Genomic DNA, 18,219 nt, shown 5'->3' with positions numbered 1-18,219 from the left:
CAATAACTGTGTCTCGTGTTTTGTTTCATCTTGAGGTCTGTTCTCTCCACAGATAGCTTATTCATCTTCATCTCCCGGCAACTATGTGGTAAGTGTCCCGTCATGGACTCGTGTTCTACCACGGGCCATAAATTACCTGTCATGCAGTGACATCTAACAGCCACGCTGCCGTCTAGATGCACTCAGCACTCATTTCTCTTCTTCTCTTGCTTCTCACCCCTCAGGGCCCTCCAGGGGGAGGCGGCCCACCAGGAACTCCCATCATGCCTAGCCCCGGAGGTGAGTTATACACTTGAGCTTCTGATTTTCTACTTTTATCCAGTGTTCACTGAAGGAGGGCTCTGTCTAAGAAACATCAAACCAGTTCTTTGTCAGAGTCACATCTCTCTTTGGGAGTCAAGCAGAGATAGGCCTCTAAATACTGTAGGAATTGAGCCTGAAGGAATATTTTTGTAAGTGCAAAACATTAAAAAATGGTAAAACATTGCACTGAATGTGTGACATTGGTTGGCTCTCACATTTTGTCACTGTTTAGGCACACTCTGGAAAACATCGCAGTGTTTGCTGTGTTTTCTCACATGCACAGTGACAGTTGTATAAAAGGGAAGCAGAGGCATGTCAGTCTGCAATCAACTGAGTGATCCATCTCAGCTTTGACCCATCACTCTAGTGTCTGTGTGGAGGATTAGCTGCAAACAAAACACTGTGGGCAGATATCCTGTAGATGTTCTGTTTCTGTTGGCCTGTGGAGAGCTTCTTTTTGTGTCTACTATTTATTATTTATATACGTACCTCTATTGTGATTCGTTGCCCGGGCAACCTTTTGTACAAAACGCTCCTGCTCACGTACACCGGGAGGGAAAACATATTTCCACTGCAGTCGCCAAGACTGTGCACACACACACACACATACATGCTCGCTTACAGACAAACCTCCCACTCAGTATTGCCCCCCTCCTCTAGTCACGACATAACAAGCTAGATTCAGGGAAACTAACAGGCAAGATCTCTCCGCCACTTTGCACATGCAGTATCCATCTCCTCCCCTGTCTTTCAATTTGTTATTCTTTTTTTTCCATCTTTTTCTGTCTTTTTCTCACAACTTTCCGTCTGCAATGCCAGATCAAGGACACCACATCCTTCTGAATCTTTTCAGGACAGACAGACACATGAGGAGTGACACAGCGTGTAGGCTACTGGTTGTTGCTAAGATGCCTGAGTGTTCATATAATAACTTAAATCTAATCTCCTGATTGTGGGAATTACATATAATTGGTCTCTTTAACTGTGCAAGGCAGAGAGTGGTGTTTAGATTGATTCACAGACAGATTCACTGACATTATGCGCTGGCTTTTAAAGTAACATACAGGTCTATGTCCTGTACCACAGAAATACAAAAATGCCTTGGTTGTAGCTGGCAAAATGTAACTGTAACAGTGGAAAACAGTGCCACTCCAGTGTTTTTGGTGTAGCTGGCCTCATTATTTCTCATTTTTACTCCATTCCATACCCCAAATACCACCTTATTTTTTGACATTTTTTTCAGCCAATTTGACGCAGGCGGACATTTCTCTTCTATTAGGAGGAAAACAATGTCTTACAGTATTCTTATTTTAAACATTCAACTGTTTTTCCATCATAGATTCAACAAACTCAAGTGAAAACATCTACACAATGATGAACCCTATCGGCCCTGGTGGAAACAGACCTAATGTGAGTCACCATAACTTGCTAGTGTTTCTATATTTCATCCTGTAGGTTTATATCTAATTCATTACCATGCATGACATGTGATCTTTATAAGTGCTTCTGTTAATTTTCTTTAGTTCCCAATGGGGCCGGGGCCTGACGGGCCAATGGGTGGAATGGGTGCTATGGAGCAGCATCATATGAACGGATCACTAGGTGAGTGGCTACACAATATAATGCATAGTGTGTATGGCAGGTACTTCATATGAGCTCCATCGGATATTCAGTGAAGCCTGTCAACTTTCTATGAACAGAGGCCTTTAGAAGTGAGACTCTGCCCTCTTATGGCTGGAAAAGGAAGTGCTACGTCTCCTCTTAATATTGATCAAAGCTAAAACAGATTAGTGGGGCAGTGAGTAGGCCAATTGATCCTGTAGATGGTTAAGATGTGGTCAGTGAAGCCAATGGACTTGGTGCTCCTCCTATATCTGAAACAAATAGTTTAATTATAGACCATTACCTGTGAGGCTGTTCTGTGCTTGCAGTGGATATCCTGAAGCCATGTTAAATTAGTAACAGGCTGCTGAGGAGTCGTTAACTGTGACATTATAATCATTCAGGTTTTTTTTTTTTTATTTCTAATCACAGGCTCTGGTGACATGGATGGGTTGCCAAAGGTGAGACTGATTGACTCTCAATCTGTCTGTCTATTCATCTATTCTATGTGAGGTGTGGACTCTTATTGGTTTGTTTTCCATGTTGCAGAATTCTCCCAATAACATGGCGGGCATGAACAATCCCCCCGGCACTCCGCGGGACGACGGCGAGATGGCAGGCAACTTTTTAAACCCATTCCAAAGTGAAAGTGTGAGTACCAACACACCTTTTAAGCTGGGAACAAACTAGGTGAATATTTCAAAAGAAAAAAGAAAAAAAAAAGCCTGTCTGACTTTAACGTGGAATAGAGTCACATACAGGATTTAGTTGCTTACATGTGCAGATTATATATCTGTACAAATAAAATTTGTGTGTGCCAGATATCCATGGTGACCCGGATCCAGTCTCACAAAAATAGACTTTGTCCATTGTAGATAACATCTGCACAAAGCTGTCTGGTTTTTGACTTGATCTCAAATTTAACCAATATGCCATTTACTCTGTATAAATGAAGACATTTAAAGTGTCTAAACCTAAAGCCCTATATTAACAAAGCAGATCATTTGTTTTTTGTAATTGATTAAAAGGGAAAAACTCATATAACACTGACATAGGTATTCAGACCTTTACTGTGCCTCTTGAAGGTACGCTCCAGTGCATCCCATTTCTTTTGGTCATCTTTGAGATGTTTCTACACCTTGGTTGGAGTCCATGTGTAGTCATTGTGGTCACACGGACAGGATTTGGGAAGACACACACTAGTCTATCTCAGACAACATAAGAGCAAAAACCAACAGCTGCAGTGAACATTCCCAGGACCTCGCTGGCCTCCATGATTCTGCTCCACACTGCTCATGGCCAGCCTAACAGCATCCCAGCGTCAGCATCATGCTGTGGGAGTGTTTTTCAGCAGCAGAGACAGGGAGCCCAGTCAAGGTTGAGGGAAAGCTGAAGGGAGAGAAGTACAGACATATATTTAATGAAAACCTGGAGGACCTCAGGACCTCAGTCAGGGCTGAAGTTTCATCTTACAACAAGACACAGCCAAGCCAGTGCCGGAGTGGCTGAGGAACATCTCTGTGACGTCCATCAGCCCCTGACTTGAATCTGATCAAACATCCCCAGAGAGACCTGAAAATGGCTGTTTGTCCCCATCCAGCCTCACAGAGCTTGAAAGGATCGACAGAGAAGAATGGCACAAAATTCCCAAATCCAGATGTGCAAAGCCTGCCCTGTTATACCCCAAAAGATTTGAGGTTGTAATTGATGCCAATGGGTTTCAACTGGATTGAAGCGTCTGAATACTTATGTCACTGTGATTGAGTCCTTGTATATTACATGTGTAAATTGATGAAGGAAATTTGAGCGTAAGGCTTTTCTTTCACCTGGGACAAAAAAATATTTTCTGGTCAGCAGCTGTCACTGACTGTTAAAAACCGTGGAGCATTCTGGTTTTTATTTTTGTGAAACTGTCCAACTTGCATTGATCTTCATTATCAGCTGTATACCGTACATTATGCCCTATGTTCCCAGCTTTACCTAACACCAACTCAAACAAACACAGCATGGAAAAAAAAGCATGGAAGAAAACCACATAATATGCTTTCTCTGATGCATGAAGAGATTGTCATATAGTGATTAATGTGAGACTGATAACTAAATGTTGCTACAGTATACTCACTGTGATCTGAAATTCCTTAACATTTTCTCCTTGGGCTGGACTCTGCTCTGCTTGCTGCTGGTTTGCTGACTCAGGAATTACATTAAAAGGGTTACTAGTGTAATGTTTGCTGCAAAAGGCTGGTGTACTGGACTTGGCATTTAGTTTAGTTAGTTGTATTGCTTTTCATCTTGAACTGGGTAGAATAAGCGGTTTAATATAGTTTTGGCTTATCTTTTCTCCCCTCCCTCTGTTTTTTCTCTCTTTACAGTATTCACCCAACATGACGATGAGTGTGTGATTTTTTTTTATCTTTTTATTTTATTTTATTTCTCTTTCATCTCCCCCTATCCCAATCCCCCCATCCACCCTGCTGCATCTTGCATTACCTTCCCTACCTCCCTTCCTCCTTCCATCCCAATCTACCTTCTCTTCCTCGTGGATGGTGTGCTGTGCCACACAGCCCCTGAGGATACCCCTGGAAAGCAGGACTCCCCTCAAGAACCCCCACCCCAATGCCTGTAAAATGGGTGTAAGAACATGAAACGGTCTCCAAGCAACAGGAAGGGCCTCCTCTCTGCTTCTCCTCGCCTGCCAGGCCCCAGACTAGGGCCCTAGGACACTGAGAGCCTGAACTTGCTCCAAGCCTGTCTCTCCCAATCCCAGAAACCTGCCCCCCATGGGTGGATTTCAGCCCAATCAAGATGCCTGCTTGCATCTACCACCACTCCATTTTATCATGCTGTTCATAACTTATGAGGGCACGCAGTAGTTAACTGACAGGGGGAGCGACTGAAAACCCTCATTCAAAAACTCATGTGGCAGGAACGATTACAAAAAAAAAAAAAAAAATGAACTGATGATGTTATTTTAGGGCAAGAATGGTTTTCATTAAATGTTTGTATTTTTTGTTGTTGATGATAATATTATTGTTATAATTTTCATAATTGATATTATTCTACTAATGTAGTCATGATTTCCTGTAAAGGGCACATTTTTATCTCAGCAGCAGCATAAACAATGACAGAATAAGCACACACTCAAAAAATGCACAATGATTTTCTGTTTACATGATTTTAGGTTATTTGTTGTTTGTTTTTTTGTTTTTTTGTCACAGTCAGTCTCACTTCACATACCTCTCCTTAAAACTTCCTCTGAACTTGTAGCTTGTGTCTTTGCCTTCTAAATGTCTGTAGCACCATTTCCATACATTTTAAAATTACAGTAAGAGAGAGAGATTTGAATAACTGGTTATTGTCACCTAATGAAGCAGTTTGTGCTGAGGTGTTCCCGGCTAAAACTATCCATACACTAGAGCAGAGGCTTTCTCAGAGCATTTCTGTTTTCTGCTGATCACCTGAATGACCAGATGTCTAGCTATCTTGTCTTAAGAAGCAACTCTTCTTCTCTCTGCTTTTACTGCAAGAAAACGGCTCTGATGAATTCCTGATACGATTGTCAGAACAGGTGCCAGTTCTCATTCGGTAACAGACAGAGAGCATTCTGTGGATCCTCTCGTCTCCTCTACCGATTTGATCTTGTCTGTAAATACAACATATTTAGCTTGTATTGTGGTTGTTTTATTATTTGTTATTTACAATTTGTCTGTGAATCCCAAAATGTGGTTCCTCCCCCATCATCATGTTGTTTGATTTCAGCCTTACTGTGGACTCTTTAGTGGCACTGTTTTCTTCCCAGGACTCATTCTGGTCTCTCCTCAATGTCTCCTTCATTTTTGGACTGGTAGAGACCACGGGACCTCTGATACACTCATGAAGCCTGCTTTCTTGCTTCGAGTTTGGGTTGAACTCACAGAATCTCCCAGGATCTCCCATCGTCCAGTTGCCTTCGCCCCCTTATGTAATGGATAATGGATCCAGAGTATTTGGCAGCTGTAGTAGCGCTGATGATGGAAGCAGAGTGATGTACTGTACCTAGGGGTTAACAGCCCATGCAGCCACATCGGTCTAAAGAAGAGAAACAATAATCGGATACTTTTGTCATGGATATAAAGTATTTCCATTTTTGAAGGTTGTTTTCAGCAGATTGTTTTTATTTGAAATGTATTCAAATGAGAAAAAATGAACCCCCACAAGCCCATAGAATCTGCACCAACACATAGTTGCATATCACACTATTTAATTTGTGTCTTTCTGTATGTTATGTACTCTTGGCCCGATTAACTCACGGTTTCAAAGGGATAACTTATCTCTCATTATCTCTGACATCACACTGCAGCACTTGTGTCTGTGTTCAAACCAACGATAACTAAACAACAATTGTAGCGTCTATGGATGATGGATTATGTACTTATCAATTTTCTGATATCAGTCTGAACAGATCGTACCCAGAATTCAACAGGGACATCTCCAGGATTAGGTCAGTCAGTGGCCTGGGAAACATTCTCCAGTTTTCCTTAAACATAGACACCTGACACACACCTCCCCTCTTTCCTCCAGTCCCATCCCTCACCCTGCAACCCCCCCCCTTTCTTTTTAATTTCCTTTTTTGTAAATACTGTATAATGCATTTTGATATCATTGACATGTTTTGATATGTCAGTCACTACCAATGAATACAGCTGAAAGTAAATTATAAATAAAACTGTCCATGTTTTTCATAGAGAAAGGATGAGCAGACTATTTGGCTCATGTGGCTAAATTTCCATAAAAATGTATAGAACACAGTAACACAATAAATGCAGACTGTATGCTAAAGACTTGTATGGTGGGGAGGATAGGACAGAGAGAGGACAGGACAGAGAGAAGCAAATGAGCTGTGGCGTCCTCACTCTGCCCTTGTCTCGATATGCCTCAGTTAAATGTTACCATTGGCTGTGAATAATCAGCATCGGAATAGTTTTTTTAAAGGGCATCTTCTTACAAAAACATGTGACCTCGTATTGCAGTTTTTAATATGAAGGATTTTTATCAATTTAAGAAAACTTTTAAAAGGAAAAATACTGAAGAGAACCTCATTTTAAATTAAGAATAGATTTAAAGAAAAAAAATACTTATGGGGAAAACTGTGTCCTTTGCTATTCGCTCCTTTAATAGCTTTGTACAGATTCAAGCTCTCTCACTGATCCTCTCTCAGTCCTCTGTGTATATCGATCGTTGGCCATCTCTGTACTTCTATTGTGATGTATAATACTGTACCATTAGGAAGATTTGCTGGTTGGGTTGGGTGGTTATGTTGAGTTGGGGGAGGGGTAGGGGATTAAAGGGAACGGGATATAAATGATTCTCCTGTACCATTTATGGTCCTTTCTGATGACACGGCAGTATTCAATATGAAGCAGTCTGTCTCTTGGGTTTGCTTTGTATTTCATGGTAGGATAGTTCAGAATCTTGTCTTAGGGACTTAGGTGTCTTGTGTAGGTAATAAAGATGTTCTTTGTATGTTTCTTTATATTGTAAAGTTTCTTTAGACTGAAAGAAAAACAGATAATTTGCTTATCAAAAAAGAAACAATGCATCAATAATAAATGTCATTTGATTTTTTCTCTGTTTGAATCTCTTTTTCTGAGCGCTCATTCAAATCCATATCCTTTGCACTACACTGTGCTTATCTTCTAATTTTAGGCCACCTGCAACTTTTACCTACACCAATTTTATACCCATTTTGGTTTGCGTTAAACGGATAGTTCAACATTTTGGCAAATTTGCCTATGGCCATAATAAAATAATATAGTCATTGGAGTAGGTTCATAACTATTCCTTTAAACCCACATTTTACAATTTTGCTATCAAAATTAAATAGGGCTCATCTTGTCTAAATTCCATCTAACTTAAACAAGATCCAAACTACGGAATGCAATATGCACAGTACAGTATACCATGCTGTGTAAGCTCTCATTTTATGGCACTTTTTACGTAGGCTAACGTTACTTTCAGGAAGAGTTGATTTTCTAAATTCAAAATAGCCATCCATGAATACTGGGATAGGCCTCGTTGGATAGAGGCAAAGTTCATAAATCATACATGTGTCATTATTTAATTGCACATGAGGACTCATATTAATATGCATGAAAATGTCCAATGGCAGCACAGGAGCTCAAGGTTACCAGGAAGCATCTTGTTATGATGACGTACAGACCGCGACGAAGTCAGTTTGACGGCGTGATGCTGCAAAACACTCGCTTCCTATTGGTCTCTTGTTCACCAAGCATGAGCTGACTTCACCACTGTAAGCCGGAGGGAAGACAGTCCAGGACCAAAACAACCCCATCAGTAGATAGCCTAACTAGTGTCTAAAGGTAAGCTTCAGTTTATCTTTGATAAAAGATACTATCACAAGTGAATGACTCGCTCTCTCTGAAGTCGATACTAGCAGTGGCTCACTGTGAAACGAGACGAAACCGCCACATAATGGTCACTAACATGAGCTAACGGCTCAATGCACAGCGAGATTACAGCTAAATGCTAGTTTGCCATCGCCAAGTAGCTTGTTGTTAGCTTGAGGAGCTAGCAGCAGGATAACTTCAGAAACTTCTGGAAACGTGTGCCTGGATTGGCCACTGACTGATAAAAAATATTGTTGAAGCAAAACACTAAACAGGTGAATGGCACTTGTTATCATATGTGAATGTATGTTGTTGTATACTTTGGTTTGGGGATAATAAGCGATTCAGTTTTGGTTGGTTTCGGATGACATCTTGTTTAATTGTTGCAAAAGCGATATGCATCACATTGGCTGAATCGCAAACAGCTATTCGTGTCTTATTTAGGGGCTCCGGGAAGTCCAGCAAGACAAGTTGGTTGTTTTTAACTTGGATTTCGTAAAATTCTATCACGAATTGTTGACCTAATTCTTCAGATTTTACCTCCAATGACTGAAGAAGAGCAGACCATGGACACCTCTGACCTCAACGATAGTGCGGCATCGACCAAGAAGAATGGACGGACCTCGTTGCTGGACAGCGGGGAGGACTTTGAGGTCTTAAATGATGAGGACATTGATGACGACCCCCCTCCTCTGGAAGATGCTGGGGGAGGGAAGGGGAACAACTCAGACGAGTCTGACAAGACACATGCAGACACAGACTCAGACCCTCCAGGTCAAGTTGATGAGTGGCTGGATGTTTTAGGTATGTGATCTCTGTACATTCCTGTTAACGGTGTTTCAATCGTTTTGGAAGGTTATGTTGCCTAACCATATCCACATACAAAATATTCCCAAGTTTTCATGTTGGGCTTCTTATCTGTGGTAGCTCCACACACAGTGGACAGAGATGGGTGCTGTATTTGTTTTAACTGGGGTTAATATCATCTCCTGTCCTAAGGTAATGACCAACTAAAGAAAAAAGTCCTGGTGGCAGGACAAGGGCAAGACAGTCGACCACAGAAAGGACAGAATATCAAGATTAATCTTAAAACATACCTGAAGGACGGGGCGCTGGTGGAGGAACAGTCTGATGTCACTTTCACTCTGGGAGACGGTGATGTCATCCATGTAAAAACAGTTTCATTGCATAAGTTAAATGTTTCTCTTCAAGTTACAAATATAAAGAGATAATAACATTAGTTTGTGCATTTGTGTTATGTCAGTGGATATAAATCAGTGACAAATCATATTCGAGATATTTATATTTTGCTGCAGTAAGATTACTTTTCTTTCAGGCTCTTGATCTCACAGTGCAGCTCATGGAAATGGGAGAGACGGCTCTCATCCAGACAGATGCAAAATATGCCTATGGTACCCGGGGGAGGTAGGCACTAGGCAGTTTGTTTTAATCCAAGTAATTAAGGCTTTATGGCTTTAATGTAAATAAAAACATCAATTCCTATGTAAGCTGTAATTTCAAACTAAAAATTAGTGCTAATTTTTAAGTACGTAATAGTTACGTATGAACTCATGGGGATATGTACATAATATCCTTTCTTAAATCTGGGTAAAACAGTGTAGCTTTTCTTGCTGTATAAGACATGTTTTTGGCCTTAGGGAAATTGTGAATGCTCCTGTGATGCACATTTTTGCACATTTGGGATATGTGACACTTAAAAATCCCTGTACGTAATCAAGTCATTGCCTTTTTTCGTCCTTATTAACTGAAATTTGTGGCGATTCTGCCCTTTGCATAGATATGTAACAGTTGAAAATCCTTGTATGTGAATCTTGTGATTCATGCATTTTTCTTCCTTATTTCCTTAAATTTCCTGTCATTATGCCCCTTGCCAGTCTTGAACCTGAGGTTCCCCCCAATGCTGAGCTGTCCATAGAAGTGCAACTGCTGGAAGCTACTGATGCTCCAGATCTGGAGCTGCTGCCCCCTGCAGAAAAGATTGCCCTTGCCAGCCACAAGAGAGAGAGGGGCAATGTTCATTATCAGCGTGGGGATTATGCTTTTGCTGTCAACTCGTATAGCATTGCCCTGCAGATAACAGAGTCTAGTTCTAAAGGTGAGATACGGGTCAGGGAATCAGGAGTCTGCATAAAGTTTAATCACTGTTATCACTTTATGTAATTTTTAGTTTGAGGTTGATAATTTTTTTTCAACTCGTTTTCATCTTACTGACGTTTTGTCGTGGTTGTTTCCACCACAGTCGACATTAGTCCGGAGGAGGAGAATGAACTGATGGACGTGAAAGTGAAATGTTTGAACAACATGGCTGCTTCTCAGCTGAAACTGGACCACTATGATGCAGCACTTAAATCTTGTGTCTCAGCTCTGGCGCACCAGCCGGAGAACATAAAAGCACTTTTCCGCATGGGCAAGGTACATGTGGTTTATGTTCTTTCACTATGTTCTTTCACTTTCTCTTTTCAGTCTCCAGTAGATTATTTTATGAACTTTTAATTGTGAATTTTCATTCCAGGTATTGGCCTTGCAAGGGGAATACACAGAAGCCATTCAAACTTTAAGGAAGGCGCTGAAATTGGAACCAAGTAACAAGGTATTTTTGTACACAGCTTTCAGTATGGAGAAAGTGCAGTTCTTTCTTATGACCAGTAGATGGTTCCATAGGGCAAAATACCACATCACTTAATTTAGCAGTGCAAGGTCAGGTGGACTGCTGATTCATCATTTCAGAGGATCTGTTTTCATGTTGTTGCTGTAAATAGGTTTGCCCTGCAGCCGTATCTAATGCCCAGCAACTGTTCCCGTTCCTTTGCTTATACAGTCAGGTATATGTGCTTGTTTGGCTACACAGGGCCATTTGACAGAATTCAGCTGAGTGCGTGGGTTTCTTGGATACACTGTAAACTATAGCCGCATGTACTCATGCCCAGAATCCCCCACTTCAATCCTACACCAATCTGTCAAGCAGCACATGCCCCGGCCATCACTTTTCATCCAATACATGCAATATAAATATATAATGTTCTACTGCATTTCATAATGGTACATTATGAAATTAAGGGCTCTGTTTCCAGTTGGAAATCTGAACAATAAACCTGCATGTTGTAGAGCATATGCACTACCAAGCCCTTTTGACTGCCAGAGATTTGACATTAAATAACTGCCACAACTGTGTATGTTGGAAATTTTATCGATTTGTTAACAGATTTTGAATTTGATATTAGATTTGTTGTTTAAATGTTAAAATGAACTTATCTTTGTACTGAAATAATGAAAAAACTCTCTAAATAACCCCATGTTCTAACAGCAAGTAGAGTGGGTGTGCTTAAGTGACAATACAAGAATGCTCCCATTATAATCAATGTGGCGGTCTTAAACAGGCGCAGGCGTCATGGAGTGACAAGATGACGTGCTCTCTCTCCCTTCTCCCAGCATTGATGAGACATGCTGGCTGCATTTTTTTTTTACACCAGTGTCAGCTGTTCACGCCCTCTATCTTCAACTCGGATGGATGAGGGGAGATTTATTGTGTCTGTGGTTTGTTTACTTTTTGACATGGCGTGCCGACTTGACAGTTCCGGTATAGACAGCCTCAGACAGCTTCTGCGCAGTTTTTGGAGACACAGATGCTGTTTAACAGGATGTTGAATGTTTATTTAGCCTACTTCATCATTTGTCTGGGAACAGGTCAATGTTGTGTCATTTTTGTCATTTTGGTGTGAAGCTGGTTGCCCACTATTGGTACAGCCTTGCCAAAGGTGCCCTGTTCTAATACTGTGACAGTAAATGCGCCAGCTTGCTCTTAACAGTATAAAGGAGTATGACAAATCCTCATGGTACAGACTCTCCGATCCTTGCTAGTGCCAAGTTCACAGTACACGATTTTCCACTTGACAACAGTTTTTTGAAGATCCTGAAGAAAAGCCTCAGATCAGAGTCAAGAGTCTGCGTGACAGATGTGTGAAAACAGGCTGTATATCAAGACCTGTTGGGGAGTCGAGATTCAGTCGTGTTGTAGCTTGGTTGTGACTGTGGATTGCAGCTTCAGCTTATGAGAGCACAATACAATAATGAGGTGATGAAAAACCCAGGGGGAGAGCAGTACAACAAGAATCCCTGCTGCCCGTGAATCCCAGTCCACTCTCTCACTGATATTCTCTTTTTTTTCCCTTCCTCATTTCTTCACTGCAAATAAGTACCCAATCAATACGGATTCCTTTCATTTTGCAGAAATGCAATTTTGGATGAAAAAAAAAATTTGGTCTGCATGGCATGATGTCATTTATTGTGTCACTGCTCTCATTTGTCTTCATGGTAAACAAGATCAAGCTGATGTGTTGGGGATTCCCCTCGGTGTAAGGTGCCACCCCCCGGTGCCCATCATCCATCGTGTAGTGCTCGTGATTGTACGACAGACGGATGTATGACTAGTCAGACTGACGACTTTGAAAGTCATGTAGTGTGTACATTGCATAAGGGAAACTGCAATCAAATAGAGTCAACATTGCTCCATTAGTTCTTTGAAGCACATTTCTAAAGCATGATATAAACACTTTTCTGTGTGGTTTGTTTAGTCACTCGCCAGCTTTAAGAGCAGTGAAGTGACTCAGATATGAGAAAATGCTGGAACAATCATTGAACCCATATCCTGGTATAATTGTGTGGACATGTGGTCTAAATGGAAGGCTAATGTATGTGATGCAAGCCTGTGATTTCTTGTAAGACAACAAAGGAACAGCATAAACATTTGTTCCAGTATTTATTCATGTCAATCCTTTAATCAATACTTCACCCATCCATCGTGATTGGAGGAAAATGACTGGTCTTATTCCTTCTGAAAAGGCCTCGTGACTTTATGTCTTCATGCTTTTTGGACCCATACTGTCACCCTGACACATTCTCACTAAGAAGGAAATTAGTCTTGGTTTGTAAGTACAGTAGTAGGACATTGTATCTCACATAGTGGTATAGTTTGTTGGCAGAGTAGAGTGGGGTTTGTATATTGGACTAGAGCCTGTAACACCTATTTGCCTTGTCTGTCCTGTCTAGACTATCCATGCTGAGCTCTCCAAACTGGTGAAGAAGAACTCGGAGCAGAGAGGAGCAGAGCAGGCGATGTATAAGAAGATGCTGGGAAATCCCTCCAGTGGCAGCGGCAACATGCAGAAACACAGGGCCAAGTCCTCATGGGTGAGACAGTCCTTCCCTGAGAAAACAATTGTGTAAAAATGTTTCAAATTTTAGGGTTAGTAAGTATACAACTTGAAAGTCAGTCCATCATCACAATGATAATGCTGCTGCTGCTGATGTGCTCATATACATGTTTTTTTGGAGTGATAGGTATGTGAACCTCAAGGGAACTTCAATGGGGGTATTAAACCGGGAGCGTCAGTAATGAATGAACTTAATTTGTGCTTTTCACTGTGTCATTCTTCGACCTACTTAACATGCACTCTCTACTCGTTTGTTCCTTTATTTCCCCAGGGTCTCAGCTGGAAGTGGCTATTCGGTGCCACTGCAGTGGCCATCGGCGGTGTAGCATTATCCGTTGTCATAGCTGCTAGAAATTGAACCAAGCCTGTTGTGATGGCCTGACCACGCCCCTGCAATGTGAAAGCCTACACATAGAAGCACATCTGGCAGTGCCTTCTGACCTTTGGTCAAAGGGGATGGAAATGTCAGTCGGTCAGTTGCCTCTTCAGTTGTCACTCTCCTTTCTCTGCTATGTTTGAGAAGTATATGTGACAAATTCGTAAAACATCAAATATTTGCATATGGGAAATGCATTTCCAACTTAATAAATGTGTAGGTTTATGCATATCTGTCACATTGCCAGACACAGTTTTCTTTTGCTGCCATTGTTTTGTTCTTTTTTTCTTTTTTCTTGGTTAGTTGATGTTGGAAATTGATTATTTGAGTATTGAAATGAAAAGTAATTAATCATAGATAGAGGCTATTTATAAAGTATTTTTCACATTATAAATTAATTGTGGTATGGTCCAATGTTACGCTATAGTTTGAATTTGTCAAATTGTGCAGTTTAATTGATGCTTCCTATTCAAGAGAGAATGTGATTCTACTTTGTTATGGTACAATGTTTAATGTTAACTGGTGTAATGCAGATACTTTTCAGGTTAACACACTGGCAACATACTTTTCTTGTGTTCAAACTCTCTCACCCTTTTAAAGACTGTACTGATACACTGAGTGACCAGAAAAATATAAACAGTCAGTTCCATTGTGTGTATTTAGGCTGAGGTCTGTGTTGGTGTTACACTGAGAGACGGTCCTAGATTTGTATCCACCTCATTAGCATATATGGGGAAACAAAAATGTCACAACATTATGCAGTTAAATGAGACGCCAACAAATAGCAGCCTCAAAAAGTACCATGGAATTGAATTAATGCACGTCTGACATGTCAGCAAGTACGAAAAGTATGGTATCAATATACATGACTGCTGTATGGGATTGCAATGCAATGTTTCTACACTCATGGTCACTTGTGTATATGTACATAAAAGCATCAGCTAAACTTTATATACTGTACTTTCTGTTCATCGTTCCTAAAATTATTTCATAATTTAAACCATTTTATTTTGAATGAGGTACAGTTATCATCTATAAAGCAAGCGCAGAAAATGGTACTGGAGTTTCTCAGTGATGTGGCTATGAACTATGCTTGAAGGAGAGTTTATTTTAATTATCTAATTCCAGGAAATGTCAACACATTTTTGGATTATAAAGACCAAATGTTGAAGGATGACCCTTCAAGTATGATGATGTGTTGTGAGTGTTTTTTGTTTCTCCCGAACATTTATTCTTGTGAAGTTTTCCTTAAATTATGCTCAGTTAGGTGTTAATTTATTACACTTTTTTTTTGTTCTTGCATACAGTAAATGTGATGCCAAGGGTAGGTGGTTGTCCTACATAGCCAAAAGTTGTATAAAGTCTGGATGACAAAATGATCATAAATGTTCCTGGCATTCCTTGCTTTTGTTAATTTTATATCCATAACAATAAAAGTTGTCTGTTAAGAACTATGGTCTTCTTTTCAAATTTTTGCTTGTACCTATGTTTGATATACCTATATCAGAGACAAAGTCCTTTTTTAACATTTTCTAGCTGTTAACTGATTTTATGTGGTGTTCTGGCCCACTTGCTTTATAAAACTGGCCTTGGAGGATTGACTATCAGTGCCCAGTGGTAATGTCTTGTATTAGACAGGTACATCTTCCATAAAAAAATGAAATGCAGAAACTATTCACAACAATAATCTTGTTTTGAAGACAAGATAACAAGGAGTCATTGACATGCCATACACATTCAGTGTTTACATTTCTCCAGTTTCATTCGGTTACAGTGGGACATTCCCATTTTTCTGGATATTTGCGTGTGTGTGTTTCCAGACATTGACGTGTCGCTGACGTAATAAGATGACCTGTCGTTTCCCTCTTCCTACGCATTACTGGTGCTAGTCTCTAAATGCTGCGAGAAGTGTTTATTTCGTTACCAATTATTTATTCTAAAATATATTCACAAAATGGAAGAGAGCAGATCAGTAACACAAGTTTATTCATTTGTTGCCTACGACTAGTTGTAAATTCAAGTAAAGTCGGTTATAAATAACGTTGACTGCTCAACAATATTTTTTAAAATGTTATTATTTATTGCGATATGTGTTTTTGTGTGTGTGTGTGTTTTTTTTTTTTACAATGTAAATGTTGTTTTTTCAGTATTGAACATGTGTCTATATAGGGCTTCGTTACTGCTCAGTGACTTCATCATCAGTGACCGGTCATTGAATATTCATTGAAAAGCAACGGGAGTTCTCGGTTTACAACAGAGTGCGTCCGTGCGCGTGGTGGGAACGGTAGCAAGATGGCGGCGCTGAAGGAGGAGCAGTGCTACGGACTGTCCTGTGGAAGAGTGAGCAACGGCAGCAATGTATCTGTCTTTCACGTTAAACTCACTGACAGCGCACTGAAGGCGTTTGAAGGCTATCAGAGCGGCAAGGTAAGTGGCCGTTTTCGGTAAGCGTGGCATTTTTGGTTTCGTCTTGTCCCGGCGGCTGTGACAGGCAGAGTGAGGTCAGTCGCCCCGCTCTGACTGCTGCTGCGGCTGCTGCCTTCATGCTGCGTTACACAGGCTGGCCGAGCCCGGGCGGTGTGGCTTCACTAACTGTCCAGTTTAACGGCCGCCAGGTCTGCTGCGGGCAGGCTAAGTGAGGGTGGCCCTTGGGCTAACTGTTCGGCGTTCCGAAGCTACACCCAGACTCACTCCACACCGACTGTTGAACACTGTACTCGGTCATTTAACAAGCTCAGTGCCACTACACACTGAGCCCCCTTCACTTTATTTGTATTTTATTTTATTAAGGTGTGTATTTCAAGTTGTAGCAACAGTTTCAAATTGATCTCGTTGATAGGTTGACTCTGAGAATAGCTGTGACGATTTTAACAGAAAACAAGGAGCAACTTATTCTAGCGTAAGCGGATCCAGAAAAGTTTAAAGCTGTCAAAAAATCAGGCAAAACCTTGCTAGCTAAACTAGCAACACATGATTGTTAACAGCGAACCTGGACGTGTACGCTCTGTTTACCAGCTAGCCTAACTATATTTATTTTTCAGTCGTTAAGTGAGAAAAAGTGTCGCCTTGGTTGAGTGCATAATGACAACATGCTGAATAATTTGGAAAAGTACCTAGTATTCATCCCGAGAGATGGCCATCTCCTTTCCCAACCCCCTCACTAAAAGGCTCATGTTCACCTCACAGCTGCAGATGTACCTCAAAGTTATTTAACAGCTAATTCAACACATTTTCTTGTCAGGAAATGAGTAGAATTTAAGCTATAATCTTTGAAAAGGCTCTGCTTTTACTGCTCCCTGCTTAGCTTCTTGTGTAGAGAGCTATAAGTCTGGTGATGGCCATCTAATGTTTCAGCTTCTATAAATATTTGACAGGGAAAGCCTGGCAGGCCAGGAGGAAAGGGCCTTATCGCCAGCTTCAGTAGCTGTGTACAGCACGGCTGCAGCTGATAACTTTTGTGACAGGTAATTGAGGCACTAGTAGTAGTAGGAAGACTGTTAATTAAAAAAGTTGGTGACACATGGAAAACATTGTCAATATAGGGAAATCAACTTCCTCTTCAAGACATGTCACTGTGGCTGCAGTAATTACGTTGGCAGAGGCTTTATTTGTCCTTTATAGTTGTAGATTAGATTGTTCTTGCATTTGGGTAATTGCAGATCACAGTAACAGGCTGTATTGTTTTGTGCTTTTGAATTATAAGAAGAAGGGTCGATTGAAAATGCAAGTTTGCACTGTTGCACTGAACTTTTGATGCTGATGATTCAGGAGAGCTTCCTTGGTTTTTGGCTGTTACCCCAAACTCAGCTTTAACCAAAATACCATATAAAACCATGAACAATTTGGATATTTTTTTGTACAAACTGACCAAAGTACTAAGAAATGTGCAAGGTTTTGGTTCCTATATTGACAAATGTAGGCAAAAAAAGAAAAAAAGCATATACAGTCACATGGATTTGCACTCCTATTTTATCATACTTGTGATTCATAGCATCTTAACTTTCATTCAGAGACAGGACAATTCACATGACTGTCTCAAGTGTCTTGGCTTCTACAGAGTTAATATTGGCACCAGCCACCAGGGCTTTCCTTTAGGGGTTGAATCTTGCCCCATCCTTGCTGTCTGTTCGCTGGGCTTTTGTTGACCTATACAATGTTTACTGAAGAAGGAAGTTGGAATTTGGTTTCAGAGTAAGATGTACCTTTATTGAAAGGTTAATCTTGTGTAGGCTTGCAGAATCACTTCCCACTCAAATTGTTGGTCACTGTGCGTGCCGTGTACTGTACAACTTTTTCCCCGTTCGCCAAGTTCAACCCCTTT

General features: G+C 40.7%; 3 protein-coding genes across 5 annotated transcripts in view; all 3 read left to right on the top strand.

The window, feature by feature from the left end:
- ssbp4 (single stranded DNA binding protein 4) overlaps nt 1-7,509 on the top strand; it is a 95,225-nt gene extending 87,716 nt beyond the window's left edge. Inside the window, exons 11-17 of one of the 2 annotated variants that reach the window (XM_085774076.1) lie at nt 53-88; nt 225-279; nt 1,643-1,713; nt 1,827-1,905; nt 2,338-2,366; nt 2,455-2,556; nt 4,278-7,509. In XM_085774076.1, the coding sequence (XP_085630202.1) occupies nt 53-88; nt 225-279; nt 1,643-1,713; nt 1,827-1,905; nt 2,338-2,366; nt 2,455-2,556; nt 4,278-4,307 (402 nt within the window). In that variant the 3' untranslated portion in view covers nt 4,308-7,509. The remainder of the gene's footprint in view (nt 1-52; nt 89-224; nt 280-1,642; nt 1,714-1,826; nt 1,906-2,337; nt 2,367-2,454; nt 2,557-4,277) is intronic. The other variant, XM_085774075.1, reaches the window with a different exon arrangement.
- Nucleotides 7,510-8,182: 673 nt separating this feature from the next.
- Nucleotides 8,183-15,349, top strand: fkbp8 (FKBP prolyl isomerase 8). The gene is made up of 9 exons (XM_085774047.1): nt 8,183-8,264; nt 8,825-9,095; nt 9,291-9,460; nt 9,628-9,716; nt 10,187-10,407; nt 10,552-10,724; nt 10,825-10,902; nt 13,359-13,499; nt 13,794-15,349. The coding sequence occupies exons 2-9, from the start codon at nt 8,837-8,839 to the stop codon at nt 13,878-13,880; spliced, it is 1,218 nt and encodes a 405-aa protein (XP_085630173.1). The 5' UTR covers nt 8,183-8,264; nt 8,825-8,836; the 3' UTR covers nt 13,881-15,349.
- Nucleotides 15,350-16,184: 835 nt separating this feature from the next.
- ell (elongation factor RNA polymerase II) overlaps nt 16,185-18,219 on the top strand; it is a 48,476-nt gene continuing 46,441 nt past the window's right edge. For both annotated transcript variants that reach the window (XM_085774069.1, XM_085774068.1), the window contains exon 1: nt 16,185-16,325. In XM_085774069.1, coding sequence (XP_085630195.1) covers nt 16,191-16,325 — 135 coding nt within the window. In that variant the 5' untranslated portion in view covers nt 16,185-16,190. The remainder of the gene's footprint in view (nt 16,326-18,219) is intronic.

This window comes from Trachurus japonicus, chromosome 4 (assembly GCF_045865225.1).
Source record: "Trachurus japonicus isolate A0001 chromosome 4, Traja_1.0".
NCBI lineage: Eukaryota > Metazoa > Chordata > Actinopteri > Carangiformes > Carangidae > Trachurus > Trachurus japonicus.
This window is presented reverse-complemented; position numbering and strand designations above follow the sequence as displayed.

Bases quoted from the DNA above. Each gene is read 5' to 3' on its own strand.
- fkbp8 (XM_085774047.1), top strand. From the start codon at position 8,837: ATGACTGAAGAAGAGCAGACCATGGACACCTCTGACCTCAACGATAGT. The intron at 10,408-10,551 runs GTGAGATACGGG...TTTCCACCACAG, and splicing joins AACAGAGTCTAGTTCTAAAG to TCGACATTAGTCCGGAGGAG. The intron at 10,725-10,824 runs GTACATGTGGTT...TTTTCATTCCAG, and splicing joins CACTTTTCCGCATGGGCAAG to GTATTGGCCTTGCAAGGGGA.